The sequence below is a fragment of the Callorhinchus milii genome, unplaced genomic scaffold, assembly GCF_018977255.1.
Source record: "Callorhinchus milii isolate IMCB2004 unplaced genomic scaffold, IMCB_Cmil_1.0 Scaffold14, whole genome shotgun sequence".
Taxonomy (NCBI): domain Eukaryota; kingdom Metazoa; phylum Chordata; class Chondrichthyes; order Chimaeriformes; family Callorhinchidae; genus Callorhinchus; species Callorhinchus milii.
In genome coordinates, this window is record NW_024704755.1 from 6,565,403 (window position 1) to 6,590,108 (window position 24,706).

At 39.6% G+C, this 24,706-nt stretch overlaps 1 protein-coding gene across 1 annotated transcript; it reads left to right on the forward strand.

The window, feature by feature from the left end:
* Positions 1-7,080: 7,080 nt before the first annotated feature.
* Positions 7,081-24,199, forward strand: klhdc4 (kelch domain containing 4). The gene is made up of 11 exons (XM_007889360.2): positions 7,081-7,339; positions 8,915-9,006; positions 9,373-9,451; positions 10,572-10,670; positions 11,539-11,675; positions 15,460-15,552; positions 16,274-16,433; positions 18,555-18,633; positions 20,183-20,788; positions 21,925-22,041; positions 22,661-24,199. Exons 1-11 carry the CDS (start codon positions 7,244-7,246, stop codon positions 22,843-22,845), a joined length of 1,743 nt encoding a protein of 580 aa, XP_007887551.2. The 5' UTR covers positions 7,081-7,243; the 3' UTR covers positions 22,846-24,199.
* The last annotated feature ends 507 nt before the right edge of the window (positions 24,200-24,706 follow it).

Sequence of the window (24,706 nt, forward strand, 5' to 3'; positions counted from 1 at the left end):
AAACAAGCAATCTCGCCCTTAGGGAGGAATTAAGGTCTGCTGACAAGGTTTTGCTGTTAGGTAGAGGGTTGAGCATATACCATTCTATTTCCAAGTCAATGCACTAACATTTCAAAGTATGGGAAAAAGAATGTTAGGAAAATAAGTTGTACAATTTATATCTTAATCTTTTGGGAGTGTGTAGTTGATTTGATTACTAACAAAAGTTAAATCACAAAATAATGAATGATGTTTATTGAAGAATTCTTCATATAATAGGAACTCAACCTAGTCTATGAAATCCACAACGACATTTAGGTCATATATTTGGCTGCTGTGTAGAGTTTATAAACTGTGACTAAGTTGTTAGCCTTTGAGATTGGAATGTCCACTGCAGGTTTTCAAAATACCCACTTTTTCTGTTGTAACCCCCATACAGATAGATTCTTTTTCTAATCAAAACGCCTTTTTGAAAAGTTTTATGTCAAATATTCTGTATTCAGAAGCATGTTGAGATTTATGGTAGCACGAGGGTGTTGAGCTGTATACCTCATTTGTAGTAAGCACAGACTTGCCTCTCAACTCTGCATGCCAGTACAGTATCAGTAGTAGTCACCAGCTTTTCATAAGATCACAGGAGAGGTCTGTATGAAGAAAGCCCTTTAGGCCATTTGACGATCCCATCCTTCCAGAATACTCTACCGCCCTCGCATCACAGTATCAACATGTTTTTTTAAATGAATCTAAGGATCCTGGCCTCAACCACCTTTCCTGGTAATCTGGTCTGGGCGTTAATTATCCCCTGGATAAATAAATACTTTCTCGTGCTCTGTCTTGAAAGTCCTAAACTCTTAGTGCCCTCTTGTTCTGCTGTCTCGGTGCCCCTGAAAGGATTATTCTGAGTTTAGGTTCTAAATCTCTTTTAAAATTTTGTATACATTGATAAGGTCTCCTTTGAGAACTCCTTTCAAGACTGTAGAGCTTTAGGTTGTGTGATCATTGCTCATCGCTTATTCTTCCAACATTGGGAATCACCCTGTTGCTCTCCTCTAAATTTGCCTCTTGTGTGGCAATGACATCCATGCGCCCAACACACCCACCCACTCCCACACACACGGTTCACATTCTGCTTGAGGCAAAATACCAACTTGCCTAAGGAATTGAGTGATATTGTTTTTTTTTATTTTGTTGTTTCTTCACTGCAGCCACTTCTTTCAAATGTTCTTCCTTCCTCTCTTGAAGGAGAACATAGACTCCTCTTTGCAATTGTTCATACCTTGCCCAAGTGACCATTCTCACATGTGAGTTCAATTGATTCTCACAGTATTTCAAACAGTTTTTTTTTCATCCCTGAAAGCCTTTAAAACAATCTAGGGTTTCTTCTGTTTGTGTTATGTAGAACACCAAAACTTGGCACTTGATCACAGTGTGTGGAAATACCTTGTTCGGACTGAAAATACTGTATGGTGTTTATTTACCTAAATTTCATTCAAGACAAATACACCCTCATGTTAGGCTTTCATATCTAGTAACAAATCAGCCTCCTCAGCATGTTCTCAACAATGAATTGAGCTCTGTTACTGAACACCAGCAAGGTTTGACTGTTGTCAGCAAGAAGATCAAAGTTTCTTCAAAGTTGAAAACAGGAAAAGAAAGAACATGTTTTCAGAATGTATTCAAAAGAGAACAATCTGGATGTTTATCCCAAACCCGATGATTCAATTATTAAATGTTCTGTTTAGAATTCAACCTTTGCCTTTTCCACAGTTGGGTCAAAAGGAAGCTATCGCAGGAAAGTGGGGGGGAAAAAAACACAAAAGTTGTAACTTACATTGTTACATTGAAATATAAAGGCGTAAACCCTGCCGGAGACAATATCGAGACCGCTGACTACATCGGGCAATGAGGTTAAAGGGTCCAAAGTTTAAGATTTCAAAGCGCACTCAGTTCCTTTGTCTTTACTCAATTAGTATAGAACATTCTTTCTCGCTTGATAAAATGCACGCCATGCTGGGAAGTCGAATTAACGGGGATGATATTGCTATTGCTTTTCTGCAATACTGATCCAATTGTTGAACTGCTATTTTGTTAATTAATATCTTACAGTATGTTTATAATTCCGGTGGATTGACTGATATGCAAGCCAGCATTGACTTTTTACAATGTTGCATTTTCCAGAGATTTTTCAATAACGCAGTTGATCTAGTGAATTCTTATCACCATTTCAGGATCTCCAACCAACAGCCCCTTATCACTTTTATCGTGAGGGTTGCAGATCTGTTTAATAACCACTGCAACAGCATCATCTGTGTTCGGAATACTATCATGAATGAAATCTGCTCGCCTTGACATTACCCAGTTGCTTTTCCATGAATGGTTCTGTTTCAACAGTATGACACAACATATTTAAAAATAGAAAGATAAAGTGAAGCTGCTAATCCTCAAAAAATCAGTATGGCTGTCAGGTGATCAGACACCATTCAGTCACATCTTGTGACTGACAGTGAGTGCAATGAAAATACAGTGGACATGGCTTTCTGCTGGGCGAAGAGTAGTTAGTGAGGCAATGTTTCCATTGCAGAATCACATGTTTCCAACGGTTTTGCGACCAACAAAATTTTTTCTTAACATCGTCTCACTGTCCGTTCTGCATAGATGCTGCCTGACCTGCTGAGCGTTCCCAGCGACTTCTGTTTCTGTTTCGAAATTTGTTCTTTGTTCCCCCCAACAAAACACAGTAAATCCTGTGAAGTGCTCTGAGACGCCCTCCCGATGTGAAAGGCACTATATTAAATGCAATTATTGTCATATTGTTATTACTATTTTATTAGGTTGTGCCTATGGATCCTGGTTTTCATATAATATAAAGAGTATAAAACTATTCCTTAAATTTTCTTCATGTATTCTATATCTCAGATAAGTCCAGATTTAATTATTTATATTAATTACAATGTTCCTCTCCACTTTGTCTCTTTCTCTCTCGTTTATCAGTAGCATTCTGCTGTCTGTTCCGCTCAACTTCTTGTTTCTTCCTTCATATTTTTCTTTTTCTCTTGCTCCACCTTCCATTGTCAAAGAACTCGCTGTGATTCTGTTTTCTCCTCTCTCTCTCCCTACTCCCTCTTCAAAGTAAAAGTATGCTGGTGATTGTGTATTGTTTAAGAATGAGGAACTGAACTTCATCTTCCCACTAAGTGGAAACCTGAGCTCACCCACTGACAATGATAGGAATTTTATTGCAACTAAAACCTTTTATTGCTGCAGCTTCCTTATTACAAAAATACTAATTTGGAGGGAGGCCCCATTCTTCTCACAGATATGGTGTACTTTCAACCCACCTTCCTACAGGTGTATCGGACGCTTGTGGGATATGCACATGAGCCAAAAATAAATGCATCCTGTGCACAAACTCACTAAGTGCATATTCAAGTGCATATTTATGCCTAAATGCACCAATATGGGAGAAAATAGATTCCTGGATGTGTCGAGCCTAAGTCAGTACAGTAAATTCATTTCAAAACATTGTACTTCACAGCTGAATGCTCATTTAGAGCATTTTATGATTTGGGCACCACTCTGTTTAATCTGTCTAGAGACGACTGCTTCATTTGAGTCCTGTTGTCTTTACTAAACAGGACCAATTCATAGAGTTGTGAATAATGTTTAATTGATTAATTGCAGTCAAGTTACTGTACAATCCAAGGTTGCCAACCTTTCCTATCAGTTTCTGCAGAGCACCAATGATTGTCTCATGTAATTTTTTTTCTTTTGTTTGGAGAACAGAGAGAGGCCATTCGGCCCATCGTGCCTGTGAAGGCTCTTTGAAAGCGCTATCCAAATAGTCCCATTCCCCCGCTTTTACCCCATAGCCCTGCAAAATATTTCCTTTTCAAGTATGTATCCAATTTCCTTTTGAAAGCTGCTATCCAATCTGCTTATACGCTATCTAAATGGTTAAAGGTTTAGGCGTAGAACCAGTATTGAAGATTGAGCAAACTTCATCCTCAGTATCTCAGTATTATTGTTATAAAAGTAAGAAAACGTCTTAACCAATCTCATCTCTGTGAACATTAAGCCTTCATTAGAAAGTAAAATGGGCGTGATTCATGTTAACTGGTTTTCCATTCTAGCTCAAGGTTCATTAAGTATTTTTTAAATTAGGAAACGTAGGGATGTGTTGAGGCACTCACTGTATTGAAGCATTTGTGCTTGTGGTTCCAACAAGCTGAACTCCACATTCTCATCTTGTCACAGGAAAGATACAAAGCAAATAAGCACAGAGGTATTTTCCCACAAAGGGAAAGTTAATACCCAGACGATAATTCTGCCAGTTCAAGTGATCATTAACAACACTATATGAAAATAGTTTCTCGGTGTCTTGGCCAGTAATCCTCCAGATTAATTGACCATTCACCTCAAGGCTGTTTGTGGGATATTGCTGGCGCAAGTGCCTGAGGCATTTGCCAAAAAAAAGGTAACTGCATTTGACAGTCATTACTTGCTTGCTTTGAGACTTTAAATGCAATAGGCTATAAAAGTGCAAATTATTTATTTGATCCAGGGACATTTCAGGCAGCAGCTGTCATTGGTTTTTCAAAGTAATCCTGGAGGTATTATATTTCTGGTTATGCTAAACAGACGTCTTCAGTGTAAATTTCAATTAAAATTGTTTATTCAGCAAAGAAATGCAAATAGACTAAAGGTCTAACTTCTTCGTCACTTATTCCTACTATTTATAGGATGTTGTTGTCTAATCTCAATGCTCCATATCCGATATCCTCAGTGTTTGACTGAATCAAATTGCTTCGAGACGCTATCCAGCATGAAGGGCGCTATGTAAATGCAAGTTGTTGTTGTTGAATCCAAATTTCTTCATCAATTTCACCCAATAGATCTGTGAAATCTTGCTTGCAATCCATAATACGCTAATTCAGAAGAGTCACTTTTCAAGATTAGAGGTTTACTATTGTGGTATATGAAAGCGTAACTTGCTGTGCTTCATAATGCAAAAAGTCAGAGGCTTGAAATCAATGGCATGATTGGCCTTTTTTAAGTGGCACTTAGGGAGGTGATATTGCTAATATTACAATTCCACCTTCAAGCATCTTAACTTTTAAAAAAAACAAATCAATTTAACATACTTTAAATTAATAGAAGCTCGCAGATAGCACTGCAATATTGGCAATGCTCCACAAATAATGGCTTTTAATTGCTAATAAACTATAGCTCTGCCAACCCTGATCTCTGAAAGGATTCCCTGAGCGGTTTGTGAGAAAGTTACAGATGTGAGACGCTCACTATCAGTTTTGTCCCTCGTCAGTGGGAAAGGGGGAATTGGTTGTGTGCTTTAAGTGTGTATTTTTTTTAATTCCTTAAAAATAAATGGTCCCTTCAGAGAATTCGACAACAGTATACTGTACTTGTATTCAATTCTTTTTACGCGAGTCGCATCTTTCCTTCAAATCCCTCAACAGGGAAAATCCAAATCGATGAAAACTCTTTAAGATAAATGAAATTCATCCACCTTTGGCTGTAAACAAAGTAAAGGATATGCGTTTTGAAATTTGCTTTGAAATTGTAACCTAGCAGACAGCGCCCCGCTGAGGATGATGTGCAATGTTTCACTTGCCTTCCAGCAATTATTAAATACAGAAATATTAGAACCATACATAAAATGTATAGTTTGGATTATTTTTTCTCTTAGCGCCTCTTTATTCTCTCTGCTGTGGACATCATTCCTGCCAAAGAGCCATCCATTCCCCAAGCTTAACAAACTGCAAAAAAACATTGATGCCGTGAAATTATCCTCATAAATGAAATACATTACACTGTAACATCACACCTTGCATTTATAAAGCACCTTTCACATGGGGTAGCCTCTTGGGGTACAAATGTTACAAACAGGATAGCTCAAAATAGAGGTTGGTGGAAGACTCAAAGGACTTTGCAGGATTTACTGTAAAGTAAAAGAGAAAGGAGTTTCCCCCAGTGTCCTGGCCAACAATCCCCCAGATAAAATTGATCATTCAATCATAGACAGTACTACGCACAAATTGGATGCTGCATTTTTTTGTATGAACATTGTATTAACTGTATTTTAATTAGTCTCCCACAAGTAGTCATGCCATTTTACAGTATCCTGTGAAGTCCTTTGAGACATCTCGATGACATGGTAGGGCACTAAATCAAACGCAAGGATTATTTATCATTAGATATTTTGCAAACTGTTTTGAGGTAGTTTTTACTTGGAAAGTAACCATGCTGCTGTTACCACTTCAGCGAACGAGCAGTAAACGTACGGCGGAAGAGGCTCCCTGGAGTGACGGTGTGAGCCACAAAGCGATGATTCTTTCAAGAACAAAATTACGATTTCTTGTAGGAAATAATATCTCGGGATACAGTTTGAGACGCGACGTGTCAAGCGACTGCCAGGATGGTGGAAGGATAGGAGTCCTGTAGCTCAGTGGTTAGAGCACTCGCTTTGCAAGCGAGAGACCTGAGTTCAATTCCAGGCAGAGGGCGAAACCTCGGGCAAGTTTCCTTACTCCACACAGAGCCTAATAATCCCTCCAAAACCAATAATAAATTGGTCATTTTCAATCTACGACTGTTTGTGGGACATTGCTGTGCGCAATTGGCCGCCGCGTTCGCCCACAAATATACAGTCAGTTCACTTTACAGTGTGTTCTGCGAAGCGCTTTGGGACGTCCTCCCGACGTGAAAAGCGCTATATCAAATGCGAGGATTATTATGATTATTATGATTATGATTATTATTATTATTATTATGGTGAATCCTGAATGATCGTTGGTCTTCTTTTGTCCAGCAAATTCTCATGCTGCTGTGAATAGAAAGTGGTCCTTGCTTTGTAAGATCTGTGACCAGTGAATAAACATGGAACATGTTACACAGTGCAAACACAGGTGATAATAAAACGACTGACTTGACAGCAGGGGATGGTATGCAGAGGTGCGCACTGGCCACTAGGGGGGGGGCGCAGTCTGAAGGGGACACACGCCGGCTGCCAGAGGGCGCAGTGAGCGGCAGTGACCACCGGGTGGCGCTGTGCGCGGAGTCACGGTTGCAACGCTTGACCTGCCGCTGCGGCCCCGACTCTTGACGCTAACGTGACCCGGCGGAGGGAGCACTGTTGGCGGCTTGGGTTAGAGGCGGGCGCCCGGGGCCGCAGTCAGACAGGCCCGGGAGGGTTGGGCGGCAGCCAGAGCGGCCGAGGGAGAGAGGGAGAGAGAGAGGGAGAGAGAGAATGGGCAAAAAGAATAAGAAAGAGAAGCCGAAAGGCGCGGAGAAGACAGCGGCTAAAATGGAGAAAAAGGTCTCGAAGAGGTTCAAGAGAGAAGAGGTGAGTGAGTGAGGGGGAGGGGGGGGGGTCTGAGGGGGGGAGGGGGTGAGGGGGGAGGGTCTGGGAGGGTGAGGGGGGGTCTGAGGGGGGAGGGGGTGAGAGTCTGGGAGGGGGTCTGAGGGGGTGAGGGTCTGGGAGGGGGGGTCTGAGAGGGGGGAGGGTCTGGGGGGTGAGGGTCTGGGAGGGGGGAAGGGGGTGAGGGTCTGGAGGGGGGGAAGGGGGTGAGGGTCTGGGAGGGGGACTGAGGGGGGGAGAGTCTGAGGGGAGGAGGGTCTGGGAGGGGGTCTGAGGGGGGAGGATCTGAGGGGGGAGGGAGGGAGGGTCTGAAGGGGGGAGGGTCTGAGAGGGGGGGGGGAGGGTCTGAAGGGGGAGGGGTGGCGGGTCTGAGAGGGAGTGGGGGGGTGGCAGAGGAGGTGAGGGTCTGGGAGAGGAAGGGGGGAGAGAGAGAGAGAGAGGGTCTCGGGGGGAGGAGGTAAGTCTGATCTCCTCTCTGTGTCGGGGAGATGTCCCTTCATCTTCTCCATCACACGGTCCAGTCACTGGGGACAGGGAACCCTCCCATTCAGCTCCCGTTAACCCTTCTGTTGTCGGGTGGTCCGAGCTGGACAAGCAGTGGGAAAGCTGACCAGGCAGCAATACCAATGGCAAACTATGCTGTTCCAGCCGGTGAGACTCCACTGCGCACTCTGGGCTCCCCCCCCCCCCCCCAAGCCTTGGCTCTTGCCAACCTGCGCCTAATACTTTCTGGAATTAGATAAGCAAGATGCGTCCCTCCAGGGAGAGAGAGAGAGAGAGAGAGAGTGCACGTTCCACTCCCACAGTCTATCTCTGGGATTTCCACGCGTAAGTGGGATGCATGAAAATCTCTGCTTGGTTTGGATACTCCTTAGCACGTCGACGGGTTTCCGCATGTGTCAGACACCCGGCTGACCCCCCCCCCCCCCCCCCACCCCAAAAAAATGGTTCCAGGTTTCACAAAGTGAATCATTCTAACAACCAACGGGAGGAAGTTTTAAACTCTGAAGCCAACGTTGATGTTTATATTAGTGTAATGTCCAACCAGGTTAGTTGATTGTCTCTCTAGCAATATTTGCTTTCAAACTGATCTCAATTTGTGAAGTATTTCAAGAAGTTCCTTTAAATGAAAAAAGAAAACACAAGTACTGGGATACCATTAGCAACGAGCAGAGTACCAAAAGACTACGGATAAGATTTTTTTGATGATATTCCACACTATGTTAAACTATATTAACCACCTTCGGAATAAATATGATAAGATTTTGGGGAAAAAACAGAAAGATCCAAAGTATACCAGACAACAAATGACCTTAACGCTGAGTTAATGCATATGACCTCCACATACATCTAGCGCCAAAAAGCAGCTCTATTGTATTTCAGTGAAGACCTAAAGCCACAGAGCTCTGGTAAAATTGAGCAGTACAGTATTTGTCCCTCTAGGGTTCCGTAATCTGTGGGAATGGTGTTGACGTTGCTAATGTTTGATCCCAGATGTAATACTATTGTAGTTACAATTGAGATCCTCATGAGGAATTGATAGACTTTTTTTAAACTTAGGAAGATCTAGAAAGTCTAATAAATGAATTCAGACAATTGGATGCGAAAAAGACGCAAGTGACAGAGGTGGCGTGTTCTCCTCCATCGCCCCGGTGAGTAATGCAAAGAGCCATGTTTTTATTAATTCAGTGATAGTTTTACAAAGCATTGTGCCAAGCTACATAATATCAGAACATACTTATCTTGGTGGAAATATCATAATTTAACACAATCACATTAGTTAATAACAGCGGATCACAAATATCTGCTAGTCACAAAGTTTGAAGGATGAACTTTTGGAAAATGTTTAAACATTTCTATGAATTGCGGCTTGTTATGCAAGTGTTGGCGTACTGAGTCATGGGTACTACTGGCCTAAGTTCAGTACTGAAGTTCAGCAGTATTGCAGTCTTTTAATATAATGAGATCTTATTGTTGTAGTATTAACGTATTAAATCCTTTTTATGTGTTCTTCAAAGGTTACATGCTTCACTGTCTCCTTGTCCTGAGAAAGATGAACTGATCCTCTTTGGGGGCGAATACTTCAATGGCCAAAAAGTGAAGTATTTTACAGTTTCATGACCTTCGTATAGTTATGGCCTTAATCTGTATATTAGTGTTTGTGGTGGAGGATTAATATGGGCAAGGATTTATAGTGATAATGTATTCATTTACACGGTTGGTTAAATGTGAAAACTACAGGGTGTTTATAAAGTCCTGTTACGCCCATTATTTTTTCTACAGTGCACTGACCAACAACTAAAACGTGGAAGAATGATGATAATTGTATTTAGAAGTACTTAACTGTATTGAGTACAAGTGTTTAACTATTTAGAGGATGGGTGTCAGCGCAATCATTTTCATGGCAGCCTGGTATAGGCTGAAGAGGACACTAAAAAATCAAATCAAAACACTTGCCAATACTGTGGGCTTTCGTTTTTTCCATTCCCTGATGATATTATTATACTATTGAAATAGCAAATTCTAATCATTCCTATATTACAAAGAATGCATTCAATCTTACAAAAGTTTGTCTTTAGAAAAAGAGGTTCCATAGAATCATAGAATTATACAGCACAGAAGGAGCCCATTCAGCCCATCGTGTCTGGGCTCTTTGAAAAGCTATCCAAATCAATCCTACTTAGCCGCTCTCCCCATAGCCCTGCAAACTTGTCCTCCCCAAATAATTATCTACTTCTCTCTTAAAATTTGTTATTGAATCGGCTTCCGCCACCCTTTCAGGTTGTACAGTTACCATTAAAATGTTGACCTTGAAAGAGGATTGTGGATGTAATGTGCAACTAAAATCTATATTCAGCACAAGCAGCCATGACAGGGCTGCAATTGAGTAAACATTCAAACAGCCTACATGTGAATAAGGAATGGTGTTGCTCATCTTTCAGAACTTTTACGCCTAGTGGCTGACAAAGCTCCGTTTTTCGTTACTGAACTATATATTTATTCACTGTCTATATTCAGTTAAATCTTGATTACTGGACATAATAAGCAAGGCAGATAATCCACAGAATACTGTTAACTTTGTAAACAAAAGTACTGCATACTTCGGGAAAGAGAATTGAAGGTATTTGTATAAAGAAAAGATTTTGCTCGCAACATTTTAAGACTTTTGGAGGATTTGATTATTAACTGCAGGCTTGCTATTCTTTACCTGGTGCAGACATTTCTTTACAATGAGTTATACTTGTACAACATCAAGAAGAACTCGTGGACAAAGTTGGAAAGCCCAAATGCACCTCCCCCTCGTTGTGCCCATCAGGTAAATGTGAATAACAAAACTGTAACATCCATTGGGGATTGAGTATGTAATTTTTGGCACCTTCCAACTGATATGATGGGGTGTAAGTAAGTTGCTAATTCTTGTATTTCCTGTGCCACATCCCCAAAACCTATCAATTTTTCACGTGAAATTTGAAATCAACATATTCAGAGGACTTGGATCAGATTTTTAAAACCGTGTTCAATAATGTAACGTTTTGTGGTCTTTGAACATAAACATTTGTAATGGATTTGGCAGTACCCAATTTTGACTTAATAATAGTAATATTAAGGTAAGGATGTCACAACAATGTTGGGAAAAACTTCTTGCATGTTCTTTTTGTGGATCAGCTATATACAACAATTTTCCAGTTTTTCTTTACCTTCTATCTTATGTTACCCCGAGCCCCATGCCATGGTTTGTTTGCCTCACATTCTTCTGCAGCATTGAGGATGGTTAAATGTGGTCTGAGGGTCCATGGCCACAACTGTCTTGACTGATACACAAATGGAGAAATCAAATGGCTGGGAATCTGCGCGTGCACAAATAAAAAGAAATTGCTCCCAATGGTGATCTAATGTGTTGCATTGCCGTGCTTTCTTTCTCCCCGATAATGCACATTTATAATAATAATAATACTGATTATTTGATATAGAGCATTTCATGTCTTCTAGACGTCTCAAAGCGCTTCACAGAATATGCTGTAAAGTGAATTGACTGTATATTTGTGGGTGAAACGCGGCAGCCAATTGTGCTCAGCAGTGTCCCACAAACAGCCGTGGATTGAAAATGACCAATTTATTATAGTTTATGTGATGTGACGTATTCTTACACAAGTAATTCTGCATGTATTCTGTTATTTTCAAAGGCTGTGATGGTCCCTCAAGCTGGTGGGCAGCTCTGGGTGTTTGGAGGAGAATTTGCATCCCCAGATGGTGAACAATTTTACCATTACAAGGATCTATGGGTATTGCATCTGGTCAGCAAGAAGTGGGAGCACATAAAGTAAGAATTAACACCTTATTGTAGAATATTTTCTCTTTTGCACGTTACCCAATTGTGACCAGTTAGTTTGGTGCAAAATGCTGCTGAAGTCCTAAAGTCAAAACTCACTCACAGTGTAGAGAAATGTCTGCACTAGGTAAAGAATAACAAGTCTGCATTTAATAATCAAACCCTCCAAAAGTGTAATTGATGTTGTGTCCTTTAATCTGTCTTCCAGTTCATATGTACGTTGCACATCTGCTGTGTGAGTCTGTGATGTGACCAGATTAATCTTCAACTTTCAACTTTTCGTTGATTAAGGGCTGTTTGAAGCTGGGGCTGACAGTCGATCAGGAAGACTCAGTTCGTTTGAAACGTGTACGAGTTAAATTATGTTTGGGCTATTCCAAAGAGAAGTGATGATAACAGAGTTCAGCCTTTTTGTGAGCGATAATTAAAGCGGTCGCTTTGATCTTTTGCATGTCCGTTCCTCAGAGAAGTGTTAAATTGGGTTAGAGGGTTGAATTTTACACACAAAATATACAGTCAATTCACTTTACAGTATATTCTGTGAAGCGCTTTGAGACATCTCAAAGGCGTGATAAGGTGCTATATCAAATGCAAGGATTATTATGGTTGAATAGAGGTTTGGCCGCAGAGTGGTCTTATGATCTTGGTGATTCCAGGTAATTTACCAGGTAAATCAAAGGTTCTATGATAGCTCCATCCGCAGCATGCTTGGACTCAGCAGCAGAACAGTACTGAATGATGCTCTGTTGCTAATGGTAACAGAGCTGCTTAGTCCTCGGCTGTGGGTTTGCCTAGTGTTTTTTTTAAAAAAATCAATTTTTCATTTAAATCGTTTTATTATGATGAATAAAGCTGGTTGCATCCTTTAAATGAAAGATTCATTAGATAAGATCAGCAGTTTGAGGATAAACAGATTTTGTTCTTCAATAATGAAAGTCCTGTCGCTTAGTGGTTGTAGCACTTGCCTCGCAACCAGGAGTACCCAGGTTCGATTCCCGACAGGGCGAAACGTTGGACAAGTTTCCTTACTCTACACGCCTCTGTTCACCTAACAGTTAGTAGGAACCCGGTTGTTAGTCGATTGGCGGATGGTTTTTCCAGGGGTAATAATCTCTTTTTAAAGAAAAAATAATAATTTGGTCACTCAATCCACGACTGATTGTGAGAGACAGCTGTGCGCAATTCGCTGCCGTGTTTCTCCTCTCAAAATATACAGTCAACTCATTTTATAGTATATTCTGCGAAACACTGAGACGTCTCGAAGACGTGATAAGGCGCTGTATCAAATGCAAGGATTATTAGTAATGACAGCACTGTATCTAGCTCAAGGGTCACTGAATTGAAAATGAATTCATTTCAAATTTAAACCACCTCTTACGTGCTCATTGTTATTTAGGTGTTGTAAGATGTCATTTTTACCAGTAAACTGTTTAAGAGGAGGCAATGTCCCTTTCCTTTGTTTATCTTCCCTGTGAGCAGGTTTTGTGTGCGTGAGAAATTATTTTAATTTGTGAATATGGGAGATGATGGTAGGGGGGGGAAAGAAAGGAAAAACGGAGTGGGATGGAATAAAAAGAACCTGCGGGAAAAAAACTGAAAAATTCGAAGGCTTTGAGGCAGGATAGTTTGAAGCAGACATTTCTACTAATTACAGGATGTGGTATCGGAATCACCCAGTGGGATCTCCAATCGATGGTGGCTGCACAAGCATACCGCTGCTATCTGTGAACAGCCTCCTTGGACCCCAAATAGTTAGTCCTTCCACTAGAAAAGTGGGGATTAGCAGGACCATAAGACGTAGGAGCAGGAGTAGGCCATTTGGCCCCTCGAGCCTGCCCCGCCATTTAATAAGATCATAGCTGATTTTCTAACTGAATTCTATTTACCTGCCCTATCCCCATATACCTTAATCTCTCTATCCTTTAGAAATCTATCAACCTCAGTCTTGAATATGTGCAAGGACTGAGCATCCACAGCCTTCTGAGGTAGATAATTCCAGCATGTTAAGATGAGATCATGAACTGGATATCAAAAACTATGCCTGGATGCTTTTTCCCTCCATAAATCTAAACAAAACTAGTAGCATAATATTTTCATGGATTACACATTCTGTACTTCTTCCAACAAAACAACTGACTGCACACAACATTTTTAAAAATCCTGATTTTCTATTTTATTTCTCTTCCAGAGGAGTTTCTATATTTATGTTTGAATAATATTGTTGCTACTTTAGGGTGGCCCTGACGTCTAAAATTGGAATGTTGCCCAAATTGCTGCTCTGATATTAATAACTGCGTAGCTTATTACTGTTTATGTTACGTTAGTAAATTTATACAAAGACTTTATAATTATGAAATTAATTGCAGAATCAATCTATAAATTAAAATAAGCTTCTGATGCCCTGAGGAGAGGGACAATTCTCTGGCACGCATTTTTTAAGTATTTGAACTCGAATTCTTTGTCAATCATTTAAGAACCTGCTGTGAGCTGCCTCTTGTTGAGAGAGGTTCAGGTCTACAGGAGGTGTGTGGGTGGTCAACAGCCCTGAAGACTTGGTTTGGTTGGAAATAAAATAACACAAAAATAGCCTGCAATTTCCTATGATTCAGAACCCCGTTCTCTTTGGCCGTTGAAGATTACATACATTGCCATCAGCTGCTTGACAATGCTGAACTAATTGCATTGTTCATAAGGAATAGGAGCTGCTGAATATGCGCTACTGTGTCACCAGCGTGGAAAAATAAACATTAGAAAAATCAGAATTACTGCAGCAGTCGGCAAAAAATTTGAATCCATAAACAAAGAACAATAATTCACAAGTGGGGGTGAGTTCTGTGTAACGTGGATGCAACATTTTCCAATTTGGAAAGCGTGGTCTGCATTTCAAGTGGAAAGTTATATATTGAATAATTTATTCTTCACGAGTTTTCTGTTAAATAGAGAATACTTAATGTTTGAGAATGTTTGCTGTTGAATAGGTCGTATAGGCAATTGCCTACAGAGTCACTGCATTTTACAGTACATCCTGGAAAGCGCTTTGCGGCATCCTTCTGATGTAAAATGCTCTATATCAAATGCAAGGATTATTAATATTATATTCACCATGCTTTTAAATTGCAACTCTGTCATTTGGGGTTTGGGAAAATATTAGAAACTAGTATTCTTGTTTCAGTGACGCTGATTCTTGTAAACGTCCCCAAATGCTGCAGAGCAACTGGGGTGGCAAGGAGTTCCTACTGATATTTTGTCATTTACTGCATCTCTGTTAATGACTGCCAAGAGGGTGGTCATAGGCTTTGACAAATGATATATTGCAGCAGTTCCAGTAAGTTATAGCTGGAATGATGTTTCTGGTAATGGGGCTTAAATTGTTCAATGAACAGATGTCCTAGAATGACTTTGATTGTTAGCTAATTTTTATTTTAACTTTAATATAAATCCGCAAGAGATGGTCTGTCATCAGTCTATTGTTCTGCTGATTGTTCCCCATCATGCTGGAAGACGAGCAATTCTAGTCTTTCTTTAGGCAGTTCCACCTGTATCTCAAAACAGCAATCGTAATCTTACAATAAGAACTTACAGAATCGTAGAACTGACAGCACAGAAGTAGGTCATTCAGCCCTTCGTGCCCATTCCAAATTTGTCTGTTTGGAAAAGCATAGTCCATAAGTAATTGGTCTTTGAAGGGGAAGGAAAAGGGCACTGTAGAGTAGAGAATGTTAGATATTTATTTTCTACATTGTGTTGACCATGATTTTGTTATTTCTGTCAATAGAGTAACAGGAGGACCATCAGCTAGAAGTGGACATCGGATGGTTTCTCGCAAAAGAGAAATCTTAGTGTTTGGTGGATTTCATGAGAGTGCAAAGTAAGTTGCTTTTTGAACATGAGGAGTTTAGAAGTGAAATATTTGATTAATATTGCCCAAAGGGAAACCTCTTAATGGGAAACAATGGTCAGTTGGGTTGGTTCAAAGTCTCAGCAACAATGTCATATAAGAAAGGCATAAAAGAGATTGATTACCAGGAAGTTAGGTTGATGCCAATGCCATTTCATGCATATGTGTACAGGAAGTGTCGCTGACGTCAGTTCCTTTGTGAAATGTGAAATGGTGTCACCGGCACTAATGCAAGTGAAGTCAGCGGAGGTTCCTGTGCAATAGCGCATATGCATGCAGAACATAACGTAGTGGCCACCTGATTACCTGGAAAAATTGGCTGTTTATTTGCGTGGGAGCCAGTTAGCATGAATCCATAGTAGAAATGAGGGCGCACTGCATGAAATGGAGTGCTGTAACCGGCTACCCTCGTATTTGTTTCAATGTCCACACATCCAAAAAATTGATTCTCAATGATCATCATGCAACAAATAGTGTATTTTTTGTTGGTGGAGCTTTTTGGTGTGTGTTAATTTCTCAAAATCTGAACTATGTCGTTTTGAGAGAACAAAAAACGTGTTAATTCACATTTTTTGAGGAGGGGAATTTCACTCTGTGTTAAATGGGGTTGAAAATACAAATTTGATGCAACACGTCAAGAGTTAGCAGATCACTTTTGAGATTAAAAACATTTCATTTCTTTTTCTGTTAGGGATTTTGTTTATTACAATGATGTTTACTCGTTTAATTTGGATTTGTTGACGTGGTCAAAGTTGGCTGCCAGTGGGATGGGGCCCAGCGCTCGCTCTGGGTGTCAGATGGCAGTGACTCCAGATGGCAATATAGTAATATATGGAGGTTACTCTAAACAGGTGAGTCATTCACATCTAGACTCTTTTACTCCCACTTGTTTAGTTTAGCATTATATAACATGTAGCACAGCAAAAAGATGTTGTACCAATAAAAACTACATTAAAGTCATTAAATATTAAAGTCACATTAAAATATTGCTTTGTTTTTTAAAAAATTAGGTGAACATGATTCACCTATAGTTATCTAGATTTCTTGGTTATATTATATGTGGGAATGTGCAAATGCAATTAATTCCATGTACTTTTTGGCTTGAAAGTGTTCATATTTTCCTTCACAGACCAATTCTCTTCCTTCCACCCCCTCTCTTAAAGGTGTTTCCATTCCGTTTTCTCATTCCTGGGACAGATCTAACACATCTTCCCAAGTGGTATTTGTTCATGTAGCAGCCTCAACAGTGATTGTCAGCAATCTCCCCAACAAAAAGGATATTACAGCTAACCCTGATTTTTGTCCTAGCTGGACTTCCAAATAAATGTACCTTCCAGCAAAGACTACTAAATAGCAATCAGGAGCAGCAACGCTGGTTGATTTCCTCTCTCTATCCCCTTTCCGTGCCCCTACTGTTGCCTGTCTGGGACCACTGAATTTAGCCCAAACTGTCAAATGGAACCTTTCTGGTCCTCATGGCTCAGTTACTCACTATATAAAATTGTTGAAGCCTAGAGGGAGCTCTGTGACAATATTTAAGAAGTTCTAATTGACATCTCTAAAGCAGCATTAAATGAAGTTTACAGCTTATTCTCAATGTCCCAAGTCAGCAAAATTCCAAGTATAATGAAACTTATCATTTAGCAGCAGCAGTGAGTCAGCTATTTGTCTGACCACTTTTGGCTTCACTGTGTTCCAGAATGTGCCGAAGTCCAAAACAAACACTGCAAATTCAGATTTATTTATTATCTTATTGTTTGTTATCTTATTTATCATAAAATGTTAAGACTCATTTTGCGTAAGAATTGATTTAACATGTTTTTAAGGAGATTAGGTTTTGAACTATATAAAATACATTTGATATACTGTTTTCTATACAAGATTTTTTAATTTTGCTACAGGATAGTATTGTATAATATTGGATATTTCCTCAGAATAATCTGATTTAAACTTGGGGCTAGTTTATTGTCTCGGGTTAGAATATGAGAATAAAAGTAGATTGGTGAAATCATAAGGAAATAAGAACCAGCATTAGTGATCTTATTTGCAGTCTTACATTAATCTTGTTACTTCAGCTTTGAATTGTACCTCTATACAAATGGCCAATGTCTAAAGACTTTAGCTTTGTACTTGGATGAATCCATGACAGGAAAGTGTTAACTGAATTCTCAGTAATTCTAAGAGGAGGTCATATTAGTTTGTGCAGATCTTCACACTGATAGTCCCTTTGTGTAGGCCAGGGCTGCATGCATAAGAGAATAGAAATCACTGAGGTGAAACACCATCCACATTCATAAACAGCACATGTGACACAGCTGACAGAAGGTAACAGCAGGTGTTATTTATTGTACATCCTAATGATGATATATTTGCAGAGGCTCCTGCTATTTCCAATTGTCTCAAATATTTCCTCATTAGCCTTTTTAGCTTGGTAAAAAGGTTCTTCAGTCCTAATGTCTGTTTTTGAATTACTTGATGCATATTTGTGAGCAAAGTTAGTAATGTACAGTACAATGATAGGATCACTTTTTGTGTAATGAGGTCAATTTGCAGTTTCTAACCCGTATTAATGACATTACAGGTGCTTTAAAACAGTTTTTTTTAATCTTCATTGACAATATAACATTCCTGAAAAATGCACCTATAATGCAATGACATATAAATTGCAGCAAAATCTCAAACGTAAACTTATAATCTTCTTTAGAGTTGAGCTTGAACAACTGATCTACAAAATAAAAAAGATTTGATTTTACAGAATGTGCAAAGTTTAAAGTTCCTTATCTTGTTGTATGTCCATAGTTCTGTTTGTGAATATATGTTGCATCTGAAAAGATGCTTAGAAGCATTGCCTGTGAAAATCTAACTAGAAGTGTGTGTGTGTGTACTTACATTAAATGGAACACAGTATTGCTAGTTTCGCAGTTAATTTGAAAATGAAATGTACAGAATATTTTGCCTTGTTCATCGTGCAGAGAGTGAAGAAAGATGTGGAAAAAGGCACCGTTCACACTGACATGTTTCTACTGAAAAATGAGGGGAAGGAAGGACAAGGTATGTTTTTATATACATGTATGTACAAGTAGAAATGATTCTCCAGGAACTGAATGTTCCAGCTTCAGAAATAGAATTGCAGTTTTGCTACTCTAGCCTCCTTATAAACACGTTTAAACACAAATATATAAAAAGCAGATTAGTCCAGATTAGTCACTGTATGGAAACCATCCTGAATCAGGTCAGTGGCTCCACAAAGTAACATATGCATGTAAAATCTGCAAAAATGGAACAGGCCATATGTGCGGTGAGCCCTGCTTGAACTGAAATGAAATCGCATTACCAAGCTTTTGGGTCTTGTTGATCTCCCCACCCCCCCCCCCCACCCGCCATCAATGATAAGATGATAAAATGGGAGGGAAAAAATTTATTGTCTCTTCATTGTGCAAAGAGTAGATACAAGCACACAACCTAATTATCACCAACTCAATGTAATGTAATACCGAGATTGCCACAGAGGGTTGACTTAATGCCGGCATTCTGTTGCTACACACGATACATAGTGGAGTTATCTAAGACCCAAGGAAACCCTGCTTACTTAACCAGTACAGCCAATTACTCAGGGCAATGGAGCAAAAGGGAAAACAAAAAATACAGCCAGAAGGTTCAGCAGACAAGCATGTCATTTGCTATTTATGTATAAATAATTAGTTGCTTCCTGTGTTCATATTTGGAATTCATTAGCTGACCTCATACTGACAATAAATGCACAATTTCCTTTTTTAAAGAAAAGTTTATAGGCACAGGCCCTCAGTCAGTTTTGCTCCATTTCTCTGGACAGTAATTTCAAATCTTTCAATTTAACTTTAAGGTTCAGAAATCACAAAAAGCTACAAGTTAACTGACAGAAATTCCCAAATAAATATTTTCTGCTTCTTTTCCCTGCACATAGTTTTTTTTGTGGAAGAATTGCTCTGACCTCGGCATCACTTAATAGGGATGATTTGAATAAAAAGGACATGTTACCCATCATTGAGTATCACTAAGTAAATGCGCTATGTGGTATGGCAATGAGCCGTCTTGACCAGAAATGTCTGGGGTTTGATCCCTGGTTTGTGCTGAGCATGCTGATGTTGGCTCGGGCAGTATTAGTAATACTACAATTTGTTTTCGTGTCCTCAGACTAGATTAGTGGGAGAAAATTTGGATCAGTTTTGCAGTCTGATTGTTGTACAATGATCTCTGTGGGTAAGTCTGTAAGTATGTGCCAATGTTGGGCTAGAAGGGAGTCTGCCTTGGTTATTGCGGCTTCCAGTGGGTACTTAGTTTGATTCCTGTCCAGGCACGAAAGTGAAGAGCCATCAGACGATAGAACCACAATGCAAATCACCATCTTCAGGAAAGGAGGTGAAATAGATGGAAAAATAGCAAAAAATTACCAACTCAAAAAGTAAAACCATTATTCCATTCAGTTTTAGAAAGCTAAAACTTATCATCTGTATGTCAGAAAATAATAGAATGACGCTCTGCTTCCTGTATAATACATAGTATTTCATATGAAATTTCCTTGTTGAGCTCATTCTCAAATGGATTTTCTTTTATTCCTCAGATAAATGGACCTGGGTTCGCATGAACGCTTCAGGAGTGAAGCCAACCCCACGATCAGGGTTCTCTCTGACTATCGGCCCTAATAATAGGACTGTGCTTTTTGGTGGCGTGTATGATGAGGAGGAAGAAGAAGATCTCCAAGGGGAGTTTTTCAATGACATTTATTTCTACGATATGGTAAAGAATCGCTGGTTTGCGGGGCAGTTGAAGAGACACAAAGGTGAAAGGAAAAAACGGAGACGTGCAAAGAAAGAGGAGGGAGATGGGGCGGGAGAGGTGATCAATGAAGAACCCGAGGGAGTAAAAGAAATCATAAAAGAAATTGTTGCTGAAGATGGTACTGTGATGATTGTTAAGCAGGCAGTAGCTAGTTCTGAGGCCAAACCAGACTCTGAAGAGGAGGATGAGGAGGAGGAAGATGCTGAGACTGCCAGCATGATAGAGCCATGTCCCAGGTCGAATGCCATGACAGCTATTAAGTACGGGATACTGTATGTCTATGGTGGGATGTTTGAGGTGGGAGACAGGCAGTTTACATTAAACGACCTCTACAGCATCGATCTACACAAAATGGATGAATGGAAGGTTCTGGTGGAAATTGATCCAAGTAAGTATGTGCACTGTTTGGTTGATTCTGTGTTTTGTTGTTGTTGGGCCTGATTTAATCTCCATTTCGTGTTGAGATCCACAGTCAATCAATTTAATATGCTCCAATAGTGTGTGAGGAAAAACTGGAAAAAGTAGATTGAGCTGAGGAGCTGTTTGTTGTGAGTTTTCTGGCAATTCATGTCACGAGTTTTATTCCACTGGGTTTAACAAGCTGAGGAGCTGTGATTATACTGCAGCAAGATGCATAGATAATAACGGAAGCTGTCTATCTGGAAAATGTGCCGAGTACTGACTTAAAAACTGCCACAAATTTGGTCCAAAGGACCAGCTAATTTAGGTACAGTGAATATTTATATTTTTTATCAGAATACTGAAATATATAGTTATGAAATGCTTTGAACTCCCATTACATTACAAAATCTTTAGCCTCGCCAATGTTTAATCAAGATGGAGATTTTTTTTCCATTGATGAAAAGAAGAATATGATCCAGATTTTTAAAATGCTGAACCACGAGGATAATGCAGATGCAGGCTATTTTTATTTTCTTTTGATTATGAAAGTAGATCTTTTAAAACCCGAGTACAAAATCAGAGGCTCATGATCAGTAAATATTCGTGATTTTTTACAGTATTTAAATATTTCAGAAGAAACTTTATTGATTCACATAAAACGTGCAAATGAATGGTCAACCTTTGTTATAGAAATCAGTGTTGCAAGGCACATTTTCATTTGAATTTTTAATTTGAGAAATTTCCAGTTTAGGTCAGGAAGTGATTTATGCATTGGTTGGTTCAGTGTAGCCCTATTACACAAGCAAGCAGTGTAAGTTGCCTTGATCTGTATTCCAGTCCTTCATTGAGGAACTTCAACTATAATCAGCAGCTGTTTCTAAAGTCCTTGCACCATCTGCCTCTTGAACTGAATCTTCAACAAGTTCATGTTTTGAAAACGCTCTCGAAGGACTTGAAGTTGAAACTGACATCATATACTTGATGAGATCAAAAGCATCAGTGGAAAGTTGCCTTTTTATCTTGCACAGTGGTTCTCAGCAAGAGAGCATATTGAGATTCTTTGAGTCTTTCTCTCAGCTCTTGGAGAGGCTTGCAGTTTCACCTGTTTTTGCCTTTCATCAGAGACCCAGGAGTGGCTAGAAGAAGAAGAGTCGGAGGAAGAGGAGGAGTGTGAAGGAGCTGAAGGAGGAGGAGACGAAGAGGAGGGGGAGGAGGACAGCAGTGAACATGAACAAGAAGGTAATGATATACACTATTCTGCGGATCCAAAAAACATATCCGTCCACTTATTCTTTTAAAAGGTCAAGTTGCAAGGTTTGTAAATTCTCCAATCCTGTTAGAGGAGCAGCCCATCCTCAGTTTTACAAGTCCCTGACCAGCACCACCTGCTGCCAAGTGTTTTGAGCCCGTGTGCTATTTTGCTGTGGGAGGAATTCAATCGAAAATCCATCTCATCACCACTTGGAGAAGTGATCTATCCTTCAAATTGGAATATCCACATGTATAAATTGTTCCCCAGCATCATCAAGGAAGAGGTTGGCCCACTAAAATGAAGAAGGTAGACTCAAGTATTTGGGCACAACATTCTCGGGGAGGGTGAACGTGGGATGTTTCAAACCACAGAACACAGAATACTGTTGATGAATTTGCAGGGCTATGGGGTAAGAGCAGGGCAGTGGGACTATTTGGCTAGTCTTTCAAAGATGGGCCGAATGGCCTCCTGTGCTGTAAGATATTTATGCAATAACAGAGGTGCAAACTATAAGATTTCATAATTCTGTGGAAACTGGAAATGTTGATATCAGTACAGCTGTTGATAATATAACATTTTAACAATCGCTTGTTTTTGCCTTGACAGAAAGTGATCACCCTCCAGTCCAAGCAGCAGAAGCTTACCCCGAATACTTGTCCAGGACCGAACCTTACTGGGTGAAACTTGCCAGAGACAATATGGGCCAGGACGTGAAAGAGAAAAAGATTTTAAAAGTTGCGCAGGCCATGGCAAAAGCTTTTTACGATGACGTTTTTGATAATCAGAAGTAAAGGGACGATAAACTTGAAACATTGCTCATTTATTTATGGATGGGAACTATTGCTTGTGGTTTCAACTTCAACCTGGGCAATTAGATTTAATTCAATGAATTGCATTTTTTTTTATTTTGTAAACTTTAAAGCAATTTCTGCTTCTTTTAAATGAGGGGGTATATTTAAATTACTAGGGAATTGATTTTGAATTTCATTTGCAGTAGGACGTATTTCTCTCCAAATCCAGTTATAGCAGAGTTGCTGGCTTTAGTTTTCCAGCAATCCATTTCTTCTCTTGACAGTGTGCCCACAGGTTCTTAACGCCTTTTCCATTCAATTTGTTTCCCTGCTGTCCAAATTCTGAATGATGAAACTGAAGCCAAATGGTGCCTGTTTTGTTTAAAGTACTCTTACATCAAGGAAAATAAAAAAAATCCTCTGATTTAACTATCACAAATTTAGATTTATTTTTCTTTTGCATTCCTGGTGGTGTTCCTGCCAATAATCCCCTGGATAAATTTGTCCATTCACTTCATGACTGTTGGTGGGACAGTCCTGTGTCCAAATTGGTTTCCACTTATGTCTAAAAATTCATGGTCACTAATTTACAGTAAATCCTCTGAAATGCTATGACAATTTGATAAGGGACTATGTGCAAAGTTTCTTTTGTATACCTCCGTAGAAGTAATAAAAAAAAGTATTCACACAGATTATGATTGCTATCTTTGATTGTTTGAAAACCACAATAGGAAAAATTATGGGTATGTAACTTCATTCAGTCAATTCTGGATAAATATCCACATTGGAGTGATTATAATGTAGCTTGTAGTTCTGTATCTTTCTGCAGAATTTCTGCTCATGTTATCAAAATTCGTAAAATATCCTCCTTTAGCATAATTTCCTTAAACATTGGAAGTGTATAGCAAATCTGATCAGCTCAAAACATTTAATCATTTTATTTTAAGAGTACCAGAGGGGTAACTTTACTTTTTGCTTGTTCTAGTAAATGAATTCCAGGTGGAAAGAATAAACTCCTTAATCACTAATTTGTAATTTGGGTAATGGATTCAACTGGAGTCTATTTGTGCTGTGTAACTTGGGGAGAAGGTTTTGCAGACTGGCTGGTTCATTGCTTGAGGAGGGAGGCCATGGTTTCTTCTCCACATAGAAGGGAAATATACAGAGGGACGACTTTGCAATTGTTCCAAAGGGTACAATTTTTCTTTCTTGGTGGTTTTGGTTGATGTTTGTACCAGTTGTACAGAATATGCGTCTTTCTTTGGTAGTGGGTAGTCGATTCCTGAAGCAATTCACCTTGTGAAGGAAAGGGTAATAAACTGCTGCTCATTGCTGTTGGTAAATCACACTTTGATTCTTGTTTACGTATATTTTTATTGTCTCTCCTTGCTTCACCCTGTCCTGGATTAATGGGGACAATATTCTCATGAGCTCATCTCAATCTAAACTTCCTGGCAATTCCAGCATCTACCATACCCTTTGCAAGTTCCCTGCTCAGCAGTTGTGTGGAGGGGTGGATATCAAATTCAGACATTTTACAACATTATATGGGGTGCACGAAACTTTACAGTTTCTAATCGTTTGCCTGTAAATACTGATAAAGTATGCCAGTCACTAATATTATTACCAACGGGAGCAAACACCTCCTTCAGCTCTGAAGAAAGAACTCTGTCTGCTTTACATCATCTGTAGCAAGAAAATAACTCCACTCATTTCCAAAAGCAAATCACTCTCTCATTCCTGTATTATTATAATTACTATCTCCCACAAGGGACCCTGTGCCGTTTTAGTGAAGCCGCGCACAGTCTCCTGTTGAGCCAGACAGTATTCCAGAGGTGTGATTAATGGTAGGGCTGATTCA